The sequence below is a fragment of the Gymnoscopelus braueri genome (assembly GCF_963280865.1).
Source record: "Gymnoscopelus braueri genome assembly, chromosome: 3".
Lineage (NCBI taxonomy): Eukaryota > Metazoa > Chordata > Actinopteri > Myctophiformes > Myctophidae > Gymnoscopelus > Gymnoscopelus braueri.
The window spans coordinates 14104695-14126551 of NC_137612.1; the positions used below are offsets into that span (position 1 = coordinate 14104695).

Below are 21857 nucleotides of genomic sequence, written 5' to 3' on the forward strand. Positions count from 1 at the left end.
GGTGTGAACTGTATGGAGTAGGCTCATTGTGTTGTCACAAACACTGTAGAAGGACAGAGTACCTGCCTTGTGGTCCAGGTACACCCCCACCCTGGTGACAGTATGCTTGAACTCTTTTGTATCAACTGTGGTGGAACTAATAGGCTTCGTCACTTTAGTATCAATGCTGTTGTGTGTGAAACAGCAGTCGTCACCTATGCATCTTAAACACCAGGACTTTGAATTGAATCCAAAGCCCGACTGAAAACACTCCTGTCTGTTGATGTCTTCATAAGAGACGGCTATATAAACCCATTCTTTCTCATTCCATTCTACTTCCCAGTAACAACGTTCAGTCAGACTCTCTCTCTACACAACACCTGACGGTAAAATGAAAATCTCTTTGGATGATCAGGGTGCTGTGTGGGGAATCTGGTCACCTTCCTGTTCTCTGACAGGGAGAGGTTTACTTGTATTGTGTTCGCATCAAATGACAGTGGACAGGAATCTGTGAGAAAATATGACAGAATATCATGAATTACATTTAACTCTCATCAACCTGTTTATGAGAGTTTATCATAATACTCAGCCTGAACATGGACTCACATTGTAAGAGTTCCTCTCTGGTCTGAGGCTCTGCTGGGTGTGAAACATCAGCTGGAGACTCTGGAGACACAAGAAATAAGTCAGATGAAGAAGACATCACGCTGAACAATGACCTCTAAAGCACCTTTTCAATGTGGGAGGGGCCAATGGGAAAGATATACAGTAAATGGACACACATAGATATATGATCCACTTTGTGTTCATTTATGTGCTAAAAGAGAGACTTGGAGAGCTGTTTCACTGTGCAATGTACATCTACTATTATGTAATAGTATACTAGTATTTTGGAACATACATTTCTAATCAACAGAGAAACTACTGAAGATATCTCATCAATACTTGGAGTAACATCATGACAAGGTAACTACACAACCCAACCCTCTACCCAAGAGTCATTTAGGTTTATCAGTGTATCTGTCACAGTATGAGTGGAAAACCAGTCAGATTGAAGAAGGTTCACTGGTTTTCACTGACGGAGGTTTGAGCTCGACGGAGGTTTGAGATTTGAGCGAATCAAGGTGCGCCGCCTGAAGGTGACTTGAGCCACGAGAGGCACCGCCGAGCCAGCTTAGGCGAGCGAGTCGCCCTGCCGAGCGTTGCGAAGTCACCTTCGTCACGGTACCTCCGAGACGTCCTCTCTTTTTTTGACGAGGGGGCCCCGCTCCGCCGCGGGGGAGTGCGGGAGGTGAACTTGAAGAAAACGAGCACTCCTTTTTCAATCTGACTGGTTTTCCAATCACACTGTAACATATATATTAGCTAGTTACAGTAGGTGTCCATTGGCAGCAAATCAATCAACTGTCTTCTGACTTTAACAATCTACTGTTTACTATGATGGCTGGTTGACCATTCATCTGACCGTGTGTGTGTGTGTGTGTGTGTGTGTGTGTGTGTGTGTGTGTGTGTGTGTGTGTGTGTGTGTGTGTGTGTGTCTGTGTGTGCGTGTGTGTGTGTGTGTGTGTGTGTGTGCGTGTGTGTGTGTGTGCGTGTGTGTAACCTGTGTGTGATGTGTGTGTGTGTAACCTGTGTGTGTGTAACCTATGTGTGTGCCTGTGTGTGTGCGTGCGTGCGTGCATGTGTAACCTGTGTGTGATGTGTGTGTCCAGGGTGTGGTGAGGACGTGGTCCAGTGTGTCTCTCAGAGCAGACACATCTTCTCTCAGCTGAGTGAAGGAGCTCAGAGTGGACAGAACATCACTGGGTAAGACTGGAGGTCCACTGGAGCTGGAACCACACTGGACGCTCTGGAGAGAACAGATTATTATTATTAATAATAGAAGCATCAATATTAATTATATCAGTGCTTATCAAACCTTTTCATACCAAGGGCCCTTAAATGAATATGTATTTGGCCACAGACCCCCATCAGAAAATATGTTGTGCCAGGGACCCTCACACAAGGTTTGTGTGAGCAGATCTAAAAGTAGATCTAAAAGCTCACAAAGTGTTGAATGCCGACACGTTGTGAGCTTTTAGATCGGCTCATTTCAAATCGCCAATGTATTCAGGTTTAAAGTGGTTAAACCTAAACCTGAAATGCATGATGTCCTCAGTGTTGGACAGAACCTGAATGAAATGGACGATGTCATCAGTGTTGGACATCAGGAACTACTGCTGTAGTCACAGTAAGTAACAGAATATCAGGAACTACTGTGTGTAGCCACAGTAAGTAACAGAATATCAGGAACTACTGCTGTAGCCACAGTAAGTAACAGAATATCAGGAACTACTGCTGTAGCCACAGTAAGTAACAGAATATCAGGAACTACTGCTGTAGCCACAGTAAGTAACAGAATATCAGGAACTACTGCTGTAGCCACAGTAAGTAACAGAATATCAGGAACTACTGCTGTAGCCACAGTAAGTAACAGAATATCAGGAACTACTGCTGTAGCCACAGTAAGTAACAGAATATCAGGAACTACTGCTGCAGCCACAGTAAGTAACAGAATATCAGGAACTACTGCTGTAGTCACAGTAAGTAACAGAATATCAGGAACTACTAACTAGCCATGATGGGAACTGACCTTCAGGGTCTCCATGACCTGTCTCAGCTCTTTCACTTCCTTCTTTCTCTCCTGGATCTTCTGCTGGAGGTTTTGCTGACTCGTCCCCAACTGTTTCTGCAAGAAAAAGCAACATTTGGAACGTTGTTTGGTTTGGATTCACACACAATGTGAAGAAACAGTTGACACAATAATACATTCATTTATACACAGAGCGACAGAACACCTCCATCGGCTTGTCATGACTGGAACACATCTTGTGGTGCAGGCCGGCCGTGGCCGGGACCAGCTTGTGCTTCTTCCACGCTGTGACACCGCGGTGAGCCTGGAGGTGAGTGTCACAGTAGGACACCTGGCATCCCAGACAGGACATCAGGGCTTTGTGACGTCTGCTTCCGGGGCAGAGGTCACAGGCTACGTCTGCAGGGCCGGCGTAGAGCGGAGCGGCAGAGACAGAAGACAGCTGAACATCTGGATTCTTCAGTTTCTTCAGCTCTGGCCACAAATGAGCAAATTCATGACGTTGGACACAAGGATGCTTTCAGTGCCAAACGGAACCGCCTATCTGAAGAACTTTGAGAGACTGTGTCGCATCTAAAAAAGAAATAGGCCCAATTGTTCAGACAACGTTGATTGTTATAAAAAGGTTTACATATACAAAGAAAAGTAACCCCCCCCCCATGGGGGGGCATCATTATACAACATCTCATCTCATCTCATCTCATATACAAAGTCTCTAGTCTCTTTACTACTACTGTTTACTTTAAAATGTCAACCTTTTTGAAATACTCAGTTGAGAGACATTTCTGCTGTTGTGACTTTTAAAATGTAGCTTGATCAAGCTACTGCCATGTTGAACTACTTTGTAGCTTTACAAGCTACGCTTTCAAAGTATCTTCCCCAACACTGGCTATTATTCAGCTCTCTATCATCATCATCATCATCATCATCATCACCTGAGCCAGCATGTGGTTCCTCCTCAGAGCAGGACGTGGACAGAAGGTCTCTCTACACTGAGGACAGCTAGACAGGGTCTTCTCCTCAGCCTCCTGGTTCCAGGCTCCTTCAATGCAGCTGCAGCAGTAACTGTGTCCGCAGGGCAGAGTCACAGGCTCCTTCAGCACGTCCACACAGATAGAACAACAACCTAACTGATCCTGGTCCAGAACTACAGCTGACTGACTGGCTGGCTGGCTGACTGACTGCTGACTATGAGATTCAATTCAAAGAGGCCTCACAGGTAGTTTGTGGTACCATCTGTGTAGGCCCTATAAAGAGAAGGTGCATTCGCCATCTGTTTTGAATAAGAGGTGTCATGTTTTGCAATTAATTAAACTTACATAAACTATTTATGTTATTAAGGCTTTGTGAGTTCCATTTAAAATAAAGTTTGACCATGACAGAGGCGCGCCGACTCAGCAGACCTTGAGGCCGAGGAGTCGCGCCCGAGCGCCTCCAGGCGCGAGTGCCCGCGGCGACCGGCCGATGGTCTGCTAGTCGACTCAGCGCCGTCCGAGTTATGTACCGATAAGCACAGAATCGTAAATAATATTGGTGGGGACTGCGTTTGCCCCACTGACTGTGTAATTAAACTTACATAGACTATTTCTGTTTTAAAGGTTTGTGATTTCTGTTTGACTGTGCAGGGCAGAGGCGTAAATTCTCTGAGTCATGGTAACCGCAGACCCTCGGATTTAAAATTATTTCCACTCTTTCTTAATTCCAGTTAAAGATGTGTTTACATTATATTTTATAACTAAGGGATAGGTGCTAAAAGGTTACAAGCTTGGAATCCAGTTAGCATATCTACAGTTCTGCTGTTCACACCTCCATTTTGGAAGACAATGAGCTCCCTGTTGATGGCCCAATTGCTGATGGCTCTTGGTATCAATGTGTCTTCATTAATATTCTCACCAACTCAACAATGAGATCTCCCACTCAACTATGTGGTTTGATGTAGGTGATCAACTCCATTGTTTAGTTTAGTGAGAATTTGTGAAGGGTTTCAGTTCTGTTGGGCAGTTTAAAAGTTTAAACCACCTGGATATTTTGTGCTAAGTCTTGTGATCCATTCTTTTTCATGGAATCTTCTCTGTCCAATTGTCCAGCGGTCATTGTATTCCAAGCCACATACCTTTATAGCCTCAATTCCATGTGTCATAAAGTGTTGAACAATTAACAAATGGGTATCCTTTTCATTATTAATGGTATATTTATGTTGGCTTATTCTAATTGCTATGGAGTTGCTCGTCTCTCCTACATATTGTAATCCACATACTTGGCAAGTAATCAGATAAACACAATTTCTGGTGTTGTATGTGATGTTCTGTCTTAGGATAATTATATTTTTGTTTGTCCTGTTCTTAACAGTTTGTTTTGGGCTAAAGTAGTTAGGCCTTGTCCTAATTACCTGGTTCCATGGTTTCAATTTGCTGTGGACCAAGTGGTCTTTTAAGTTTTTGTTTCTCCTGTAGGCCGAGATTATGTTGAAGTTCTGTAAGAGGTCCCCTCCCCTGTTTTCAAAATTTCTTTTGATGGCTCTGTTTGCCAGTAAACTTTGGCTAGAAAATGTGGTTACTAAAGCTAGTGTGGGTTTCTCATTCCTTATTTTCACTTCCTGGAACGTGTTATATGCTTTCCTGAGAAATGTTCTTGTATATCCACGTTTCCTTAATGCTGTGAATAGAGTCTTGTAGGCTTTTTCAAAATCTGCTGCTTGTGTGCAGATTCTCTTGAAACGTAGGAGCTGTGACTTGACTATTCCTGCAAAACAATGGGTTGGGTGGAAGGAAGTTTTGTGGAGCAATGCATGTGTATCAGTCTCCTTAAAAAATACCCTTAAATCCAGTTTGCCGGTGGTATTGAAGTCTTTTCCTTTGAAGACTGTCACATCCAGGAAGTCAATATGTTCTTTGTTAGTGACATATTTCACTGTTATTGAGGCATGATGTGTGTTTAGGATTTGGATGAACTGCTCAAATTCCTCTGTGGAGTGCTCAAAAACTCCAAAAATATCATCTAGAAACCTGAAATAATGTGTGGGTTTGAATCTGCACTTTTTGAGTGCGGTTTCTTCCCACAAAGCCAAATAAATGTTGGCATAAGATGGTGCAAATTTCTTTCCCATGGCTGTTCCACTGATCTGAAGGAAGGTTTTCCCATCAAATGTGAAATCGTTTTTGGTCAAATTTAATTCTAGCAGTTTCAATAGTTCTGCGTCTGGTCTTTGACTGTCAGGGTACTTTATAAAGATATCTCTGATTGCCTTCAGCCCCGCCACTGTGTTTATATTGGTGTACAAACTGTCAACATCTATTGAAAACAAAATGGCCCCCTGAGGCACTGTGATGTTTTTTATTTTATCAATAAAGTCATATGTATCCTTAATGTAGCTTGGATGTTTTACAGATAGTGGGTTTAAGTAGAATTCAATAAATTCTGCTGTGGCATATGTTTCTGAGTTACAATCCGAAACAATTGGGCGACCAGGTGGAATTTCATAAGGAATAGTCCATGTACTAGGGTCCTTGTGGATTTTGGGTAAAAGGTAGAGAATTCTAGCTCTTGGGGAATTTTCGCCCCGTAGGTACTTCTCTTGTTTCTGATCTATAAATTTTTTCTTTCTTAATTCGGTGATGACACCCCCAACTTCTATTGCTGTTTGTTTAAAAATGGGTGCCTCCAACTCCACATAGTGATTTGAGTTATTCAACTGTCTTAAACCCTCAAAAACATATTGTTGTCTGTCCAAAATGACTATACGGCTCCCTTTGTCTGCAGGCTTAATCACAATGTCCTGGTTGTTAGCTAATGATCTTAGAGCTCAGAACTACAGCTGACTGACTGGCTGGCTGGCTGACTGACTGACTGACTGACTGACTGACTGACTGACTGACTGACTGACTGACTGTCTGTCTGTCTGATTTTGGTGGCAGCTGTAGAATCTGCAAAAGCCACTTTGCATGCTTGCCCAATGTGGTCGCATGCCAACATGGAGCAGTGCTCAAGAACAGCCATGGCAATAGTTGCCTCTGCCTTTCTTGCCTTGTCTAATTTTTGGTGAATGACAGGCAAAGTGCTTTGTGTAGCACTGTTGTACGGCTTTGCCTTTTGGATGTGCTTCTGAGTAGCAACATGCTTTTTAATGTCACTCATTTTGGCCCAAAAGTCTGATTTGCAATACATGCAATATGCACGGGTATCAGTATCATTGCCCACGTGTGGCTTCAACCATCCCTTGAACTCAGGGTAGGTTTCCCACTCCTTCCTGTATTTTTGTTTGTATTGTTTTGCTTTTGACATGCCTAAAGCCTTTCTACTGCAACGTGTGTGCTGCGCCTGCATGCTGCCTGATGCAGTGCTGCTGCAGAATGAGAGCGAGTGTGTGTGTGTGAGTGTCAGGCAGCCGAGGGAGAGAGGAAAAAGGAAGAAAAAACGATTTGTCGCTAGGATCACCTTTTATCCCCAAATCACCAGAAAAAGTAACTAGATTTGTCGCTAGAAGCTTTTCACTAAATAAGTCGCTGGGGGGGATCTGGAAAGAAGCTAAATCTAGCGACAAAGTCGCTAAGTTGGCAACACTCAGGAATACATTGTTTCATTTGATTGATTGAATATTTTATTAGGCAAAAAATGTAAAACAGCACAGTTACATTTAAAATACTTTGTCTAACAGGTCCGTTCATAAAAGTCCTTGCGGACTTGTTTCCAATGAGGGCCTTGGTATTCAATTCATAGGCATATATAGTGGCACCACAGTTCAAATATCATTACAAAATAAACAGCAAAAATAACACTATGTACAACAACAAAATAAAAAAGAGGGGAATTTTTTTTTATATGTACAAGAACAGGGGGGGAGGGTCTGCTGTCTAACGGGAAAATGGTACTACCTCCTCCTTTGGCCTCCTGAAAGGTGATTTTTTAAGGCTCTTTTAAATGAGCCCAGCGAACTGCATTTTTTGAGGGATGGAGTTAGACTATTCCAATCCTGGGTGGCAGTGCTGTAGAAGGAGAATTTGCCCATGTTTGATTTATGGGTGGGTGGTACCAAATTGTTGTTAACGCTCCCTCTGGTATTGTGACTGTGGGTGTCGCTAACCTTTTGGAGGTATTTACTCGGGAATAGGGGGCATATCGGGCAAATTTGCATTTACAATTTTGAAGGCCAGTCCCATTTTTAGTTGTTTAACCCTGTCTTCCACCCTGAGCCAGCCTAGGCTGGCAAAATGGGTGGGAGAAAGGTGGGTCATGGGCCCCAATCCGAGGAGTAGCCGAATCAGTTTGTTTTGGGAGGTTTGAAGCTTAGTCTTCAGTGACACTGAGGTGTTGGAGTACCAGGAGGTGCAAGCATAGTCAAAAAGTGGTTGAATCAGGGCCCCAGAGAGGGTCCTGAGGGCCTGAGGGTTGACAAAAGAGGAAACTCTGCCCATAAATTTGGTTCTCTGGTTTACTCTTTTGACCACCTTTGTAGCCATGCTTTCACCTGTCAGGTATTTGTCAAGAACACAACCCAAATAGGTAATCTCTTCTTTGCTAGAGATAATTGTGTCATCGACTTTGACCTTGAAATCATTTACATCCATCTGTCTGAGGGAATGTTTGGTCCCAAAGAGAATGGATTCAGTTTTCCCAAGGTGTAGTGACAGTTTGTTATCGGTAAGCCAAGTACGGATTTTTGAGAGTTCGGAGCTGAGTGCCTCCTCAACTTGCAACTTGTCCTCTCCCGAGATCAGGAGTGCCGAGTCATCAGCGAACAGGAACAATTTGCAGTTACAGGCAGCACTCATGTCGTTAATGTATAGAAGAAACAGTAACGGCCCTAGAATGCTGCCCTGAGGAACCCCACAGCTCACCGGGAGGGATGAGGACATGGTTCCGTTGATGTCAACCACTTGTTCTCTTCCCTCCAGGTAAGATCTCATCCAGTTTAGTGATGTGCAGTCAAAACCAATCGCCCTCAGCTTATCAAGTAAAATTGAGTGGTTTACAGTGTCGAACGCTTTTTGGAGGTCCAACATGATCATGCCGCAGTATTTGCCCGCGTCTACCTCACGTTTGATGTAGTTGGTCAGATACAGTAGGCATGTGTCAGTGGAATGGGAGGTTCTGAAGCCCGATTGGAATTCAAACAACAGTTTATGCTCACTGAGGTAGCTGTTGATTTGTTCTTGAATTAATCGCTCTACAACCTTTGAGATGGAACAAAGGATGGAAACAGGCCTATAGTTGCCAGGTTCTAATTTGCTTCCTTTTTTATGCAGAGGGATTACTCTTGCCAACTTGAAATCCTGTGGGACGTGACACTGGCTGATGTATAGGTTTGTGATTTGGGCTACTATGGGGGCAATAGCAGTAGCTGCGTCTCTGAGGAATCTGGTGGGGATATTGTCAAGGCCGGTGGCCTTGTTTGGCTGGAGGGCGAGTAGTTTTTTCTGCACATCATCAGCATTTACTGGTTTGAATGAAAAGGAGTCTTTTTTTAGCCCCTAGTTTAATATAGTGAGCATGGATGTGGTCAGAGCCGTACAAACCTGAATGCTGAGGAAGTTTGCTTACCAACTGGGTTGCAATGGTGGTAAAAAAGCTGTTAAAACAGTTCGCTTGTCGGTAATGAGCACGCCACTTGAAATAATGCAGATGTTCGTAGCTTTGGTTTGAATTTTGTTGTTGCAGCCCAATTTCTGTAGCGCTTCCCACAGCTTTTGTGGGTGGCTTTTGTTTGCCTCAACGCTTTCATTTAAGAAATTCTTTTTGGCAGTTTTGACCAATTTGTTTACTACATTTCGTTGATTTCTGCATCTTTCAAGTAGTTGCACATCTTTGCATTTCCTGAACTCAGAGTACATTTTGTTTCTGAGTTTGATGGCATTTAGGATGTCTCCATTCATCCAGGGTTGTGTACGGGCTCTGACTCTCACCACCTTCTTGGGCGCTAGGCTATCAATAACAGACACAAAAGCAGTTTTGAAACCAGTCCAAGACTCCTCAGCCGAGGAGCCACTGAGTACATTTGACCAATCCACTTTCTCAAGAGCTGTTGTGAGAGCTTCTGATGAGTAAGTTTTCATAGCTCTGCAGCTGACCGTGCTATGACAATCAACTACAGATCTGTGAAGCTTACGCGTGCAGAAAATGATGTTATGGTCGCTTAGACTGCACTCAATGACTCCACTTAAAGGAATCCTCGACTGGTCTGATGTCAAAATGAGGTCAATGATGGTCTGAGAAGTGGGGCCTACCCTCGTGATATTTTTTATCATTTGGGTGAGGCTATATGTCACAGAATTTATTGAAAGATTTAAATATGGCGGCGTCTTTCCGGAGTACATCCGTATTGTAGTGGCCAATCAAAATCAATTCCGAATTTCCAATGATTGCCATGTGCTCCTCTAATAAATCATAAAACTCATTTTGACCTGGGGGTCTGTAGATTGCGCCAATTATCAGGGGTTTAGCGTGAGGATAGGTGATTTTTATCCAGACCGATTCCGTGGAGTTGTTCTCCAATTTTGGGTACACATTGAAAATGATGTCAGATCTCACATAAATGCATAACCCTCCTCCACCAAGAGTTCTGTCTTTCCTAATGACATTGTAGCCTATAATCTCAATTTCAGAATCGTCTACTGTGTCATCCAGTTTTGTCTCTGAAAAAGAGAGAACATTGTTGTCGGGCAGAAACCTCTTACAGTATCTCCATGTTTTAACTTTTAGTTTTTTCCCGTAAATTAACGCCCCACTTGATCATACTACAGCGTCACACAAAAGTATCAAAAGTAGCAGATCTGCAAGCTCAAAACGCGGTGGGAAGCGAGCGACGGTTTTGAGCTTGTCGATCTGCTATTTTTGAATTTGAATCCTGAAAAGTATCAGTTTTGGACATGAGGTTTCCACCTGACAGAGACGATATTTAATCACTTATATCCTTTTTCAGAAATAGTAAAAATAGCCAACTTACAAGCTCACAATGCATCACTAGGCGATAAATTGTGTTAGCAGATCTGCTTTTTTCACTCCTTTTGAAATGAAAATTATGGATTTTTTTTGGGGGGAAATTCTTAAACTTTTGGGCCGCTACGCAACCGTCACATCGCACCGCCGATGATCCGTCCGATATGCCCATATATGGGCGTATAGCAAATCGGTGTTGATCATCATCATTAGCAGCAGCATTTTTTGGATGAATCAAAAACAACACATCTAACTATTTGTGTCCCTTTTGTGCTCATATATGGAGATCTCTGTATCTATCTGTTTACCAGTGTCCCTTCCCATGGAGATCTCTGCTGTCAGTCCCTTTTATGCTTGTAGGTCTGCTATTTCTTTAGGTCGAAATTTTAATGCAGCAATACATTGATATTAAAAAGTAAATGTACTTTGTAATTTGTACTTAATATAGCCTGTTGTACTTCTGCGATTTTCAAACAGCCTAGTCGCTTAATTATTTTGGGCTTGTTTTCATAGACCTAGTCGCTTGTTTCTCTCGCGACATCTGGCAACACTGGTTAGGATGGCAGAGGAAACGACACTTTTACTCAGTCACAGTGTTGCCAGGTCTGCTTATTATAAGCGACTTTGGGCTTGTTTCTCTGTAAAGTTGCTTGTAAATATTGGTAGTTGTGGGTTGAGGTTTTTTGGGCTCGTTTGTAAATAGTTTCTTATTTGGGCTTGTTTCATAATGTTGTTCAAACCAGTGGTTCTCAAACATTTTCATGTCAAGGACCCCCACATTGCATATGCATTTGTGATTTGTCCATGGCCCCAGATCTACACGCTCACAACGCGTCGACACGTTGTGAGCTTGTAGATCTGCTATTTTCAAACAGCCGACGAATATAGGTTTAAAATGCTTTATGGCCCGTAATAGTCGCTAATAGTGGGCTTGTTTTCATAGACCTGGCTACTTATTTCTCTCGCACAATCTGGAAACCGTGTTCCTGACTGTACGTTTGGGGGGAGACGTTTCGGGGGAGACATCTATCACAGCCCACAACACAGCAGTAAAGATAGATACAGACGTTGCATGTATTGTGTGATGACGCGTGTGACGTCACACGTGACGTGGCCATGAAGTTTATACAAGCAGATGGGTTGTTTTTTGGCAAGCGACACCACTTACAACATCGAAATACAACAACTGAGGCATCAGTGAACGTTTGGTTTACAGCCTTGAGCACAGCTCTGTTCCTTAGCGGATGCAGGAGACTTCAGGTCATGACGAAGTTGAAAACAACACTGTGCAGAAGAAGTGACAAACCACCGACGACATGGATGAAAAAGAGACAAACACAGAAAGAAACTTCACTCCAAAAGACCCAGGAGGAGGAGGGTCGGCATCGCAGCCCGGCAGCCAGATGATTGGCAGACAGCTGTCGGAACCGGGGCGCTTTGCCTATGCTGCACTGTGTGCCGTTTCCTTGGGTCGCCTGTTTGGTGGGCCTGAAAACAGAACGTTTCGAGAACGGTACCTGGAGGACCTGGTGGTGAGCTGGCTGAGCCTGGACGGGTCGGTCATGCCCGCCATGAGGGCCTTCCTGTCGGGCCTGGGCTCTGAGGGTTCTGATACCTTCCACTCCATCCTCCAGACCGAACCGCTGCTGCTGGGTGCCGGGGCGACGCCAATCGTACAGGACCTGGTGTCTTTCTCTGTCAGGGACGGTCAGTACGACGCCAGAGCCAGGGTTCTGATCCGACACGTCTGCTGTCTGCTGCGAGTGTCTCCCCAGCGACTGGAGGAGTACGAGGACACCCTGGGAGAGAGGCTCAGGGAGGCGGTCGAGGAGAGCCAAGAGGAGTCATCTCGGAGGCTGAAAAGGGAGAGAGGACGAAGGTTCCGACGTTACCTCCTCGTCGGCCTCGCCGCCGTGGGGGGCGGAACCGTGATCGGAGTGACGGGCGGACTGGCGGCGCCTCTGGTGGCGGCGGGGGCGGCCGCGGTGCTGGGGGCAGGAGGGGCCGCCGCTCTGGGCTCGGCCGCCGGCATCGCCGTCATGGCTTCCCTGTTCGGAGCGGCAGGAGCCGGATTGACCGGTTACAAGATGAATAACCGCGTGGGAGCCATAGAGGAGTTTGAGTTCCTGCCCCTGAGTTCTGAGAAGCACCTTCACCTCACCATAGCGGTGACCGGCTGGCTCTGCAGCAGCAGCAGCAGATACAACTCGTTCCGGGCCCCGTGGTGCAGCCTGGGAGATGGTTCTGGTGAACAGTACTGCCTGGTGTGGGAGTCCCGCTTCCTCAGAGACCTGGGGTCCGCCATGACCTCCGTGCTGGATGGCCTGGTCAGCATGGTGGCCCAGGAGGCCCTGAAGTATACCGTCCTGGCGGGCGTCATGGCGGCGTTGACGTGGCCGGCGTCGATGCTGGCGGTGGCCGGCGTCATCGACAACCCCTGGTCCGTCTGTCTCAGCCGCTCGGCGGAGGTGGGCAAACACCTGGCCCACGTCCTCAGAAGCAGGCATCAGGGGAAGCGTCCTGTCAGTCTCATTGGCTTCAGTCTGGGAGCCAGGGTAATCTACTTCTGCTTGCAGGAGCTTGCCAACGAGCCAGGCAGCGTAGGTATAGTGGAGGATGTGGTTCTGTTGGGGGCTCCTGTCGAAGGCTCCAAGAAGGCGTGGGAGAGGATGTCCAAAGTGGTGGCGGGCAAGATAGTGAACGGCTACTGCGGCGGAGACTGGCTCCTGGGGTTCTTGTACCGAGGCTCGGCCGCGCAGCTGTCCGTCGCCGGGCTACAGCCGGTCAACGTAGAGGACCAACGCATCGTCAACGTGGATCTCTCCTCCGTGGTGAAAGGACACTTGGACTACATGCGTCACATGGACGCCATCTTGGTGGCGGCGGGTGTGCCCACCGGTGGAGGAGTCCCGGGAGCTTCTTTGGCCTCCGGTGGTCTTCCTCAGACAGTAACGATAACAGAGGGTCTTCTTCCTCAGACAGTGACGATAACAGAGGGTCTTGTTCCTCAGACAGTGACGATAACAGAGGGTCTTGTTCCTCAGACAGTGACGATAACAGAGGGTCTTCTTCCTCAGACAGTAACAGAGGGTCTTCTTCCTCAGACAGTGACGATAACAGAGGGAAAAGCCCACATCCCCGATGATGACTGCCTCGAGGAGCAAGTCCCTGAGAAGCAATCCTCCGTTGCATGTAGCTCAGTAGGAATGGGTGAGACAGGCACACAAGAAGGAACCTGTGAGACTGGCACACAAGGAGGAACCGGTGAGACTGGCACACAAGGAGGAACCGGTGAGACTGGCACACAAGGAGGAATGGGTGGGACTGGCACACAAGGCGACAGAGAACACAGAGAGGTGAAGGAGGAAGCAGAGGGAGTGAGCAACGGATGGGATATCCCTGATATTTGTGATACGCTGGACTCCCTGAATGATGCAGACGATTCAGCTGAAAAGGAAGCATCTGATGGTGCAGAAGAGGCCACCAGCTCATGGCTCTCTCTTTTCAACTACGAAGGATAAACCCAGAACCTTCCAGAACCCTGAGGTTCTGTGATTGTTGTTTTTGTTTACGTTCCAATAATAACCAGAATCAGCCTTGAAAAGGGAGGTATGGCAATAAAAAGAAAATGCCGGAAATTACTGACCTATGACCTACAACGTGTCGTGACGTGACACATTGTGAGCTTGTAGGTCAGCTACTTCACAATAAAAAAATAATTTAAAAAATGGAAGGTCCGTGGACAAACTGAAAGAGAAAGGACATGATGAGCTGCTGACCGAATGGCGAGCTGCGCAAAGCTCAGCGCTCTGTGGTGTTTGATTGCATCAAATACGCAGACCTGTCACAGGGTGAACGACTACGTGTTCTCCTTTGATAAGATGCTGGAAGACCGAGGAAAGACAGCAGCGTACCTGCTGTATGCGTTCACACATATCAGGTCCATAGCTCGTCTGGCCGGCCTGAATGAGGCCAGCCTGAGGGAGGCGGCGAGGACCACAGAGATGGTGTTGGACCACGACAAGGAGTGGAAGCTGGGCAAATGCATCCTGCGCTTCCCTGAGATCCTGCACAAGATCCTGGATGACCTGCTGCTCCACACATTGTGTGATGAATACCTGTACGAACTGGCAACCACCTTCACCAAGTTCTACGCCACCTGCTGCTGCGTGGAGAAGGACAGGCAGACAGGTGAGGTGGTGAAGGTCAACATGTCCAGGATGTTGCTGTGTAAAGCTACAGCAGCTGTCATGGCCAAAGGCGTCCACATCCTGGGCATCAAGCCCGTGGACAGGATGTGATGTCACAGGGAAGTACGCTGCGATGCTTGACGATGTCACATCAACCACAACTTATTTCTAATGTCAAAAGTGGCATTTTAATAAGAATTCTGTCCACCGTCATCCCCAGAGACAACTACATCACTTACTGTTAAACGGTGTCATTCCATTAGTAGTCTTACTTCATGTAACCTTTTTTTCTAAATATTTTTTATCCCACGATTTCCCACGCTTCTTATCACCTGACAGGGGGAGGTTCCCTGGTAGACGTAGCGCGTGGAAGGAACACACGTTATTCCAACCAGTTCCTTTCCCCTCCATCAGGCGCCCCGGCTGGCCAGGGGGAGGCTTCATATAACCTTTTAATAAATTCATTCTAGACTCATTCTCAATTCAGAAAAAAATACAACTAACCACTTAGAGAGCAAAAACACTTACTAGAGGTTTGGGCTGTGTATTGCCATGATGTAACTCCAAAGGGTGGGGGCGAGAAATGTAAATAAAAAAGCTCCATTGATTAGAAATTGATTATTCAAAATTAGCTCCTCATTGATTTACATTGTACGGTAAAACAGCTTTAAGTCTCTCTTTTAGCCCGTTTTTTAAATACAAATTTCAACTTCCTGTTAATTTTGCCATTCTTGTTAAGAAAACCCAGAGCGGATCCGCGGATCTGGATCTACAAATGGCTAAATCAACAGGAAGTTGTTATTTAAAAAACAAACAAAAAGTACTAGGTTTGGTGATGTTCTACATTGTCAAAATTGGCTTTGTTTGTGATTGTTAACGGGCTGAAAGAGTGACTTTGAGAGCTGTTTCACCGTACAATGTAAGTCAATGAGGAGCTAATTTTGAATCATCAATTTCTAATCAATGGAGCAATTATTTTTTATGTCTCGCCAACCTTGGGAGTTACACCATGGCACTACACAACCACAACTAAAGTGTTCTTGTCCTTTAAGCCCCATTTAAAAAAAAAGAAAGTGGCATGACATGCCCAGGACACCAGGTTGAAAGTGGCTGAACAGTCAAATCAACCATAACAAAAAAATTATATATCTTTTACAAATTATTTTATTTCAGCATAATAGTAAGAAGCCTCTCCTCTCAATTCAATACAGTTGTAACTAATTGGATCACAAGGGTACATATTAGTTAGCCCATTTTTACAATAATCAATGTAACATTTTTAGGAAGTTATTCGTATGCACTCATTTTTCGCCTACACAAAAAAATAATCAATATCAAGATCCTGTCTTAACTGAGGACCATAACTCTGCATGCAAGACTAATAAAATAAAAAAACAACTAATTCTGTGATAGCTACTGTTATGCTGTTGCTTTACCTAATACCATTATCAATATAATTCACTACAAATACCAGGGACTTTATAATAAAAAATAAAAATAACTTTTTTTTTTTTGGTAGTACTACGGTGTCTAATGTTTTAAAATTACTGAACGTAGTGGGCTCTCAACTGCACTGATCCAAATTCTGTCCACCTTCTCTGTCAAGATGAGAATCGGCTCCGTCTAAAACCTAAAATCTAGCACAGTCTGAAGGAAAAATATCCATATCTCTTTTTTTTGTCTTTTGTTTTTTTTTTCCTTTCACTCCAGTGTTTACAATTTCAGAATAAAAAAAGGTCCTTGAAACGATCGTCAAAAAAACGTGACAGAGAAACAACTTCTCAGACAGAAACACTTTCCTTTTTTCCCCGTATTTTTCTTTTGTCTGAAAAATTAAATCTCATCGTATTTTAACCAATGATCTGAGACTCAAGGATTCTATTGCATTTTAACAATGAGATTGATAACAATACTTAAAAAACAAAACAAAAAACAAAATAAAATAAAAAACTGTTAGGGATTTAACAGGTGAAGTCAACTATATATTGCCCTTTAGCCACTGTGGTGTGTGATCATGTTAGCGGCATTGGCATTAGCATATGGTACGATGCATCTCTCAAACCTGGCCCTTCAAACTACTTACGGTTTTCACAATGTTTACACCAAGTCACTTGAATCTGAACAGTAACATTAGATTTCTACGCACACTTGAACTGTCAAATCATATACATATCCACTTGCGCCCCGTTCTGAAATCTTCAAAAACAGCCAACCTACAAGCTCACAAAGTGTCGCATCGCGACACATTGCGAGCTTGTAGATCAGCTCTTTTTTGGAAAAAAAACTTCACCTATAATGACAAACAAAATAGGGACGACATGTTGAAAGTGGGTTGAACAGCTTACATTGGAATATGACCTGAAATCTGAAAACGAGGACTTAAGAATTCAGGTTAAACCTTGTTGCGGTTATTAGCACGACGCACTGACCGTTCACATCATTTGAACAAAGTCTCTCAAAAGCTAGGAACCAGAGAACCAAAGATCTACCCCATGATGCCACATCAATGTTCAACATTAGGACAGTTTCATAAACCATGAATTTGTGAACTTCATACATCATGTAACAACTTCATGTTAATTTGATCTCCATAAAATATAAAAACCCTCGATTGCCCAGAAATCAATCATTGGCGCAATCCACGTAGTCAATACATGGGTTGTAACGTTGCTATGCCATCACAGATTAGGGGACGCAACAAAGTCTCTCGATTCTGGCTATGACGAGACAAAGAGGCCACTCTTTATGACAAGACAGGAAAAAACTGTCTTAAGAGACTGAAAGACGGTGTCTTTCAATGCATCAAAGGTAAAACTGTTCCAAGTAACATCGCTCGAGGTCAAATTCCAAAATATCAAAGAGGCCTTTGAAATTAAAAGGACTGAAAATCTTCCTACAGAAAAATTGAACTGATGTTTTTTTTTCCATCCCATCCATCATCTCTCATCTGTATTTTGGCTTCTGGAATTGTACACCATCATACAATATTAAGCTTCACCAGGTTTACAGCTCACAACAATCGCAGGAGGGTCAAGTGTGAGAAATTCTTCAGTTATAAACAGCTAAGTGGCCCCCCAAATCTACCGGCTGCCATTTCACTGTGACCATGAAAGACCTTTAACACAGCATGAGCCAAGCTCATCATAGGAAAAAGAAAACCGCTCATTAACAATTATCATTTAGCACTACAATGATTATTTGTGTATCCGCACTTGTTTTAAGGCCAAGCCTGATAACATAACAGACATCCATTATACACACCAGACCACGTAATATTCTGATAAAAAAGGCAATTGTTAGTGTGTAGCAGAGTCAAGAACAAAGTGTTGATTCTGCTATGGCCTGCAGCTAGCCACGACGCGCTGCAGTGGGAAATAAGTTAGCACTATTGACTTCTCACATGGTGGCTCATGAATGCTCATGAATGATTACAGAACGTGTTACATCGTCGTCAGTAACAATAACTCAAAAATTCATCGTTTGAAAAAAAAAAAAAGACAACCTCCATCAACAGGAGGGCATTTCTTTTTTCTTTGTCTGGTTTTAGCGCCACTTGAAGCCATCAACTTTTATATTAGCGTGACAGCTTTCGGAAAAAAAAAAAAAAAAAAACATAACCCCGCGAAGAAGAAGGCTGTGTCTCATCCTAGTAAATATATCTGATCCACAATAATAAACAATTAGTTAAGGAAAAGGCAAATGAAGAGAGAAAAAGAAAAAAAGCACACTAAGGCCACAATATTTTGTATACCCCCCACTACTCTCACAGTGTGAGAATCTGTACATACGTCATGGGACTTGAAGCGGCCGACTTGCACTTTTTTTTTTTTTTTTAACCAAGGTCTATAGACAAACTGAGAAAAAAAAGGGGAGGGACAATGATCTGCTATTGTACTGTAGATCTCTGTACATATACGGTTTAAAGTACAATAGCCTAGCTCTTGGTAAGAGGGTGTGGGCGGGGCGGGCGGGGGGCAGGGGCTTGCTATAAGGCCGTCATCCTGTACCATTTCCTGAGTCATCAGCGCATCCTACAAGACACAGTACATGGTGAGATATCACCCCAAGGGTGATATCTCTGTGACCAAGCCTTTACATTTGTCCTGGCAGAGCTATGAAGCCTCACGTATGCTTAAGACCTGGAACGCATCTGTGTCACTTTAGATTTCTTTGGCTATTCAAAAATAGCAGATATACAAGCTCATAGCGTGGCACCAAGTGCCGCGCTATGAGCTTGTAGATCTGCTATTTTTGAAAAATCTTGGAAAAAAAAATGTTTAAATTTTTTTTTCAAAAAACTGTTAGGATTCTGATTTTTTTAAAGAATCGCCTCAGGTCTTTTAAGACAGTGTCACACGACACTAGAACAAAGTATAAAACATGCATGAGGCTTTATAAGTCAACTGCTGGCACTCCTCATGTCACACTTTTGGAAGTCTTTTTTTCACATCAACGTCGCACTGCCTGACATTACAGTTTCTTCTTTTGACAAAACAATGAAACATTTTTTCTCCCCCCCTCTCTCTCTCTCTCTCTCGTTACACATTTTACAGTTCATTGGCGAGGAGGAAGAGTATGTGAACTCCCTGCTAGCGTGACTTTGTTTTTGGCCCATTTTGTATCAAAAATATGTGATCACCACATAAGTCCTATAGTTAAAGAATGAGTTACATTTTATACTATTTACACAAAGAAATCATTAAAACTGTAGTCTCTTTGCCTATAAAGTAAATCCACCCCTATGGTTCCAGTCCTGTTTTAAGACCAGATCATCGCTTCCTGTTCTTTGATAAAGTTCACTTTACCCAAGTAACTAGAACCCCGAATCTAACCTAGATCACATTGTACGGCAGGCATTACTCGTTACGTTATTTGCAAGCGTACAACAGTTATATTGATTTAGACTGCGCTTAAACTCACTTGACTTATGGTTAATCGTTTATCCAAAATGACCGACAAAGAAACTAATCTGCAGGAGGTTCATATACGTTCCTTTTTGCCACTATGTATAAAAAAAGAAAATCACAGATGAATCCCATTTTGCTGCAGAGGATTCAGGATAAACAATACCACTGGCCTTCCCCAAAGTACCACCAGAAGCAGATATATCTTAACAATAATTACTTTTTTTTGCAAATAAAAAGAAAGAAAAACTGGAAATAAAACAAATAGATTAAGTACAAAACAGAACTCCCGTTTATCACGGAGAAGTCTTTTTAAAAAATAAGGAAATACAGTAAAATACAACAGAACAAAAACACAAATGTCCCTCTGTCATTAGTTAATCCCAAGACTGCAGCTGTAAGGTATCAGTCTGTGCTTGGGTGTGACGCCACTGGGCACAGAGCTGAGTAGAAGAGGAGCCCTGTGGCCTGGCCCTGTCTCTGGAGATGTGGTGGAGGATGTGTGAGAGAGGAGGCGGAATGTCAGACGGCCAGGCGACCCGGAGGTGGATGCAGTGGACTCCAGGTGGGGGGCGCGGGCGGGGGCTCCTGGGGGTAGGGGCGCGGTTCGCAGCACGGCTGGTTCTCCACCTTGGCGACGCCGCGACCCTGGCACAGCCGTCGATGCCGCAGCAGTCGGTCTGTTCGCGAAAAGTTCTTTGAGAGACACACAAGTCGGAGATGGTTAGCTTCTGCATTAAATCAAAACATTTATGTTTCAGAGCTTATGGTATTTCGTCGCTATCAGGCAGAAACCAACTATCTCAATTTTTCAACGTATTAAGAAAATATATATATAAATCAGTGCTATTGAACACCCTTTACGTCTGTGTGTGGGTTTTACAAATATTGAACCAATGGAAACTCCATTGGATCGTCAAATAACGAAATATGTCAAACCAAGGAAGACAAAGGTCTATGCTTTTTGTTTTGAGTTTTCGTGTTTCTATATGGTTTTGAACGCTGGAAAGAACGTCGATGTTAAATAAATGTACTGACATACCCGAAATGATACAACAGCTGTGGACACTGAATTAATCATGCAAACATCTAACTACAGTCAACCCAGTTGCCCCTGGCAGTAGTAGCTCCAGGTAAAGGCTTTACGGGTAACTATAATAATAACCCTGGTCAGTACATGTTGTTACATACCTGCTGGCATCGTTCACACTGATAAGGCTTCTCTCCACTATGGACACGCTTGTGTCTCTCCAGGTGGTAGCGCTGGATAAACCTCATATCACACATGTCACAAGCAAATGGCTTCTCTCCTGAAAGAGCACACAAATACATGGTCAATAAATTACTTTCAGCGTCACACGAAGTCAACATGCAGTATTTGTTTGTGCTAATATTTTCCTCTTACCCATTACATTTCCAACATCTACAACAAAAAAAGATGAAAACACTCGCCCTAGCTGTAAAAACAATTTTCAAATGTATAGTTTCAAGCAGCAGAGAATTGATATATATATTTTGTATGCCTTTTGTCATCAACTCATTATGTGTAGATCAGAGTGGAATTTCAAAAATTTTCATATCCCAGATCTACGCAAACATGGTGCCCCTGAAAAATTATAAAAGGTATTTTGAGGCTGGTTCAACATCCCATCAAATGACTTGACAATCCAAACTCGAGTTTGTCGTTGGTTTTCCTGTCATTGTTTCAATTATTTTCAAGAAGAGCCTTGCTCAGTGATATATATATATGGGTACGGTAAATGGACGCATACCCGTATGAGTGAGGCTGTGTCTCTCCAGGTGGTTACGCTGAATAAATCTCATGTCACACATGGAACAAGCATACGGCTTCACCCCTATGCACACAGAGCAATATATTAGCCCAGCCCTACCTCCACACAGCACAACATCAAAGCTGACAAGCTCAGTCTAACACTAGAACTAAATGTCATCATGGTAGAGATACAGCTCATTCTAACTTTTAAAATATGCCTACTTATGATCCACTTTGGAATACAGCTTTCCAGACATGTTACGTTAGTCAATGTAATGTGTCACACATTTTAAATAGAAGATTCTCTCACTGTCGTAAATAGGATTGGACATAATGTGGAGCTAAGCAAAGCACTTTCGAAGCAAAAAGCTTTAGGGTGTACTAAGCTAGCAAATTCATCTACATATGAAAAACACGCCTACTCAATGTGCGCGAAACATCAAATC

General features: G+C 43.7%; 2 protein-coding genes and 1 long non-coding RNA gene across 42 annotated transcripts in view; 1 reads left to right on the plus strand and 2 right to left on the minus strand.

The window, feature by feature from the left end:
- Window positions 1-262: 262 nt before the first annotated feature.
- LOC308082073 lies at window positions 263-1825 on the minus strand. Its single transcript, XR_013932893.1, has 3 exons — window positions 1669-1825; window positions 586-645; window positions 263-487 (listed from the first exon to the last, which is right to left on the minus strand). It is a non-coding gene; the product is annotated as an uncharacterized lncRNA (long non-coding RNA).
- Window positions 1826-11859: 10034 nt separating this feature from the next.
- Window positions 11860-14064, plus strand: LOC308081821 (transmembrane and coiled-coil domain-containing protein 4-like; the record flags this gene model as incomplete). Its single annotated transcript, XM_080423444.1, has 1 exon — window positions 11860-14064. One exon carries the CDS (start codon window positions 11860-11862, stop codon window positions 14062-14064), a length of 2205 nt encoding a protein of 734 aa, XP_080279570.1.
- A 1810-nt stretch (window positions 14065-15874) lies between these two features.
- The window catches only part of znf740a (zinc finger protein 740a), a 34832-nt gene continuing 28849 nt past the window's right edge, over window positions 15875-21857 (minus strand). For 35 of the 40 annotated variants that reach the window (XM_080424558.1, XM_080424587.1, XM_080424578.1 and 32 more), the window contains 3 exons: window positions 21410-21493; window positions 20829-20947; window positions 15875-20333 (listed from right to left, as the gene is read on the minus strand). In XM_080424558.1, the coding sequence (XP_080280684.1) occupies window positions 20160-20333; window positions 20829-20947; window positions 21410-21493 (377 nt within the window). In that variant the 3' untranslated portion in view covers window positions 15875-20159. The remainder of the gene's footprint in view (window positions 20334-20828; window positions 20948-21409; window positions 21494-21857) is intronic. The other 5 variants (XM_080424582.1, XM_080424584.1, XM_080424580.1 and 2 more) reach the window with 1 other exon arrangement.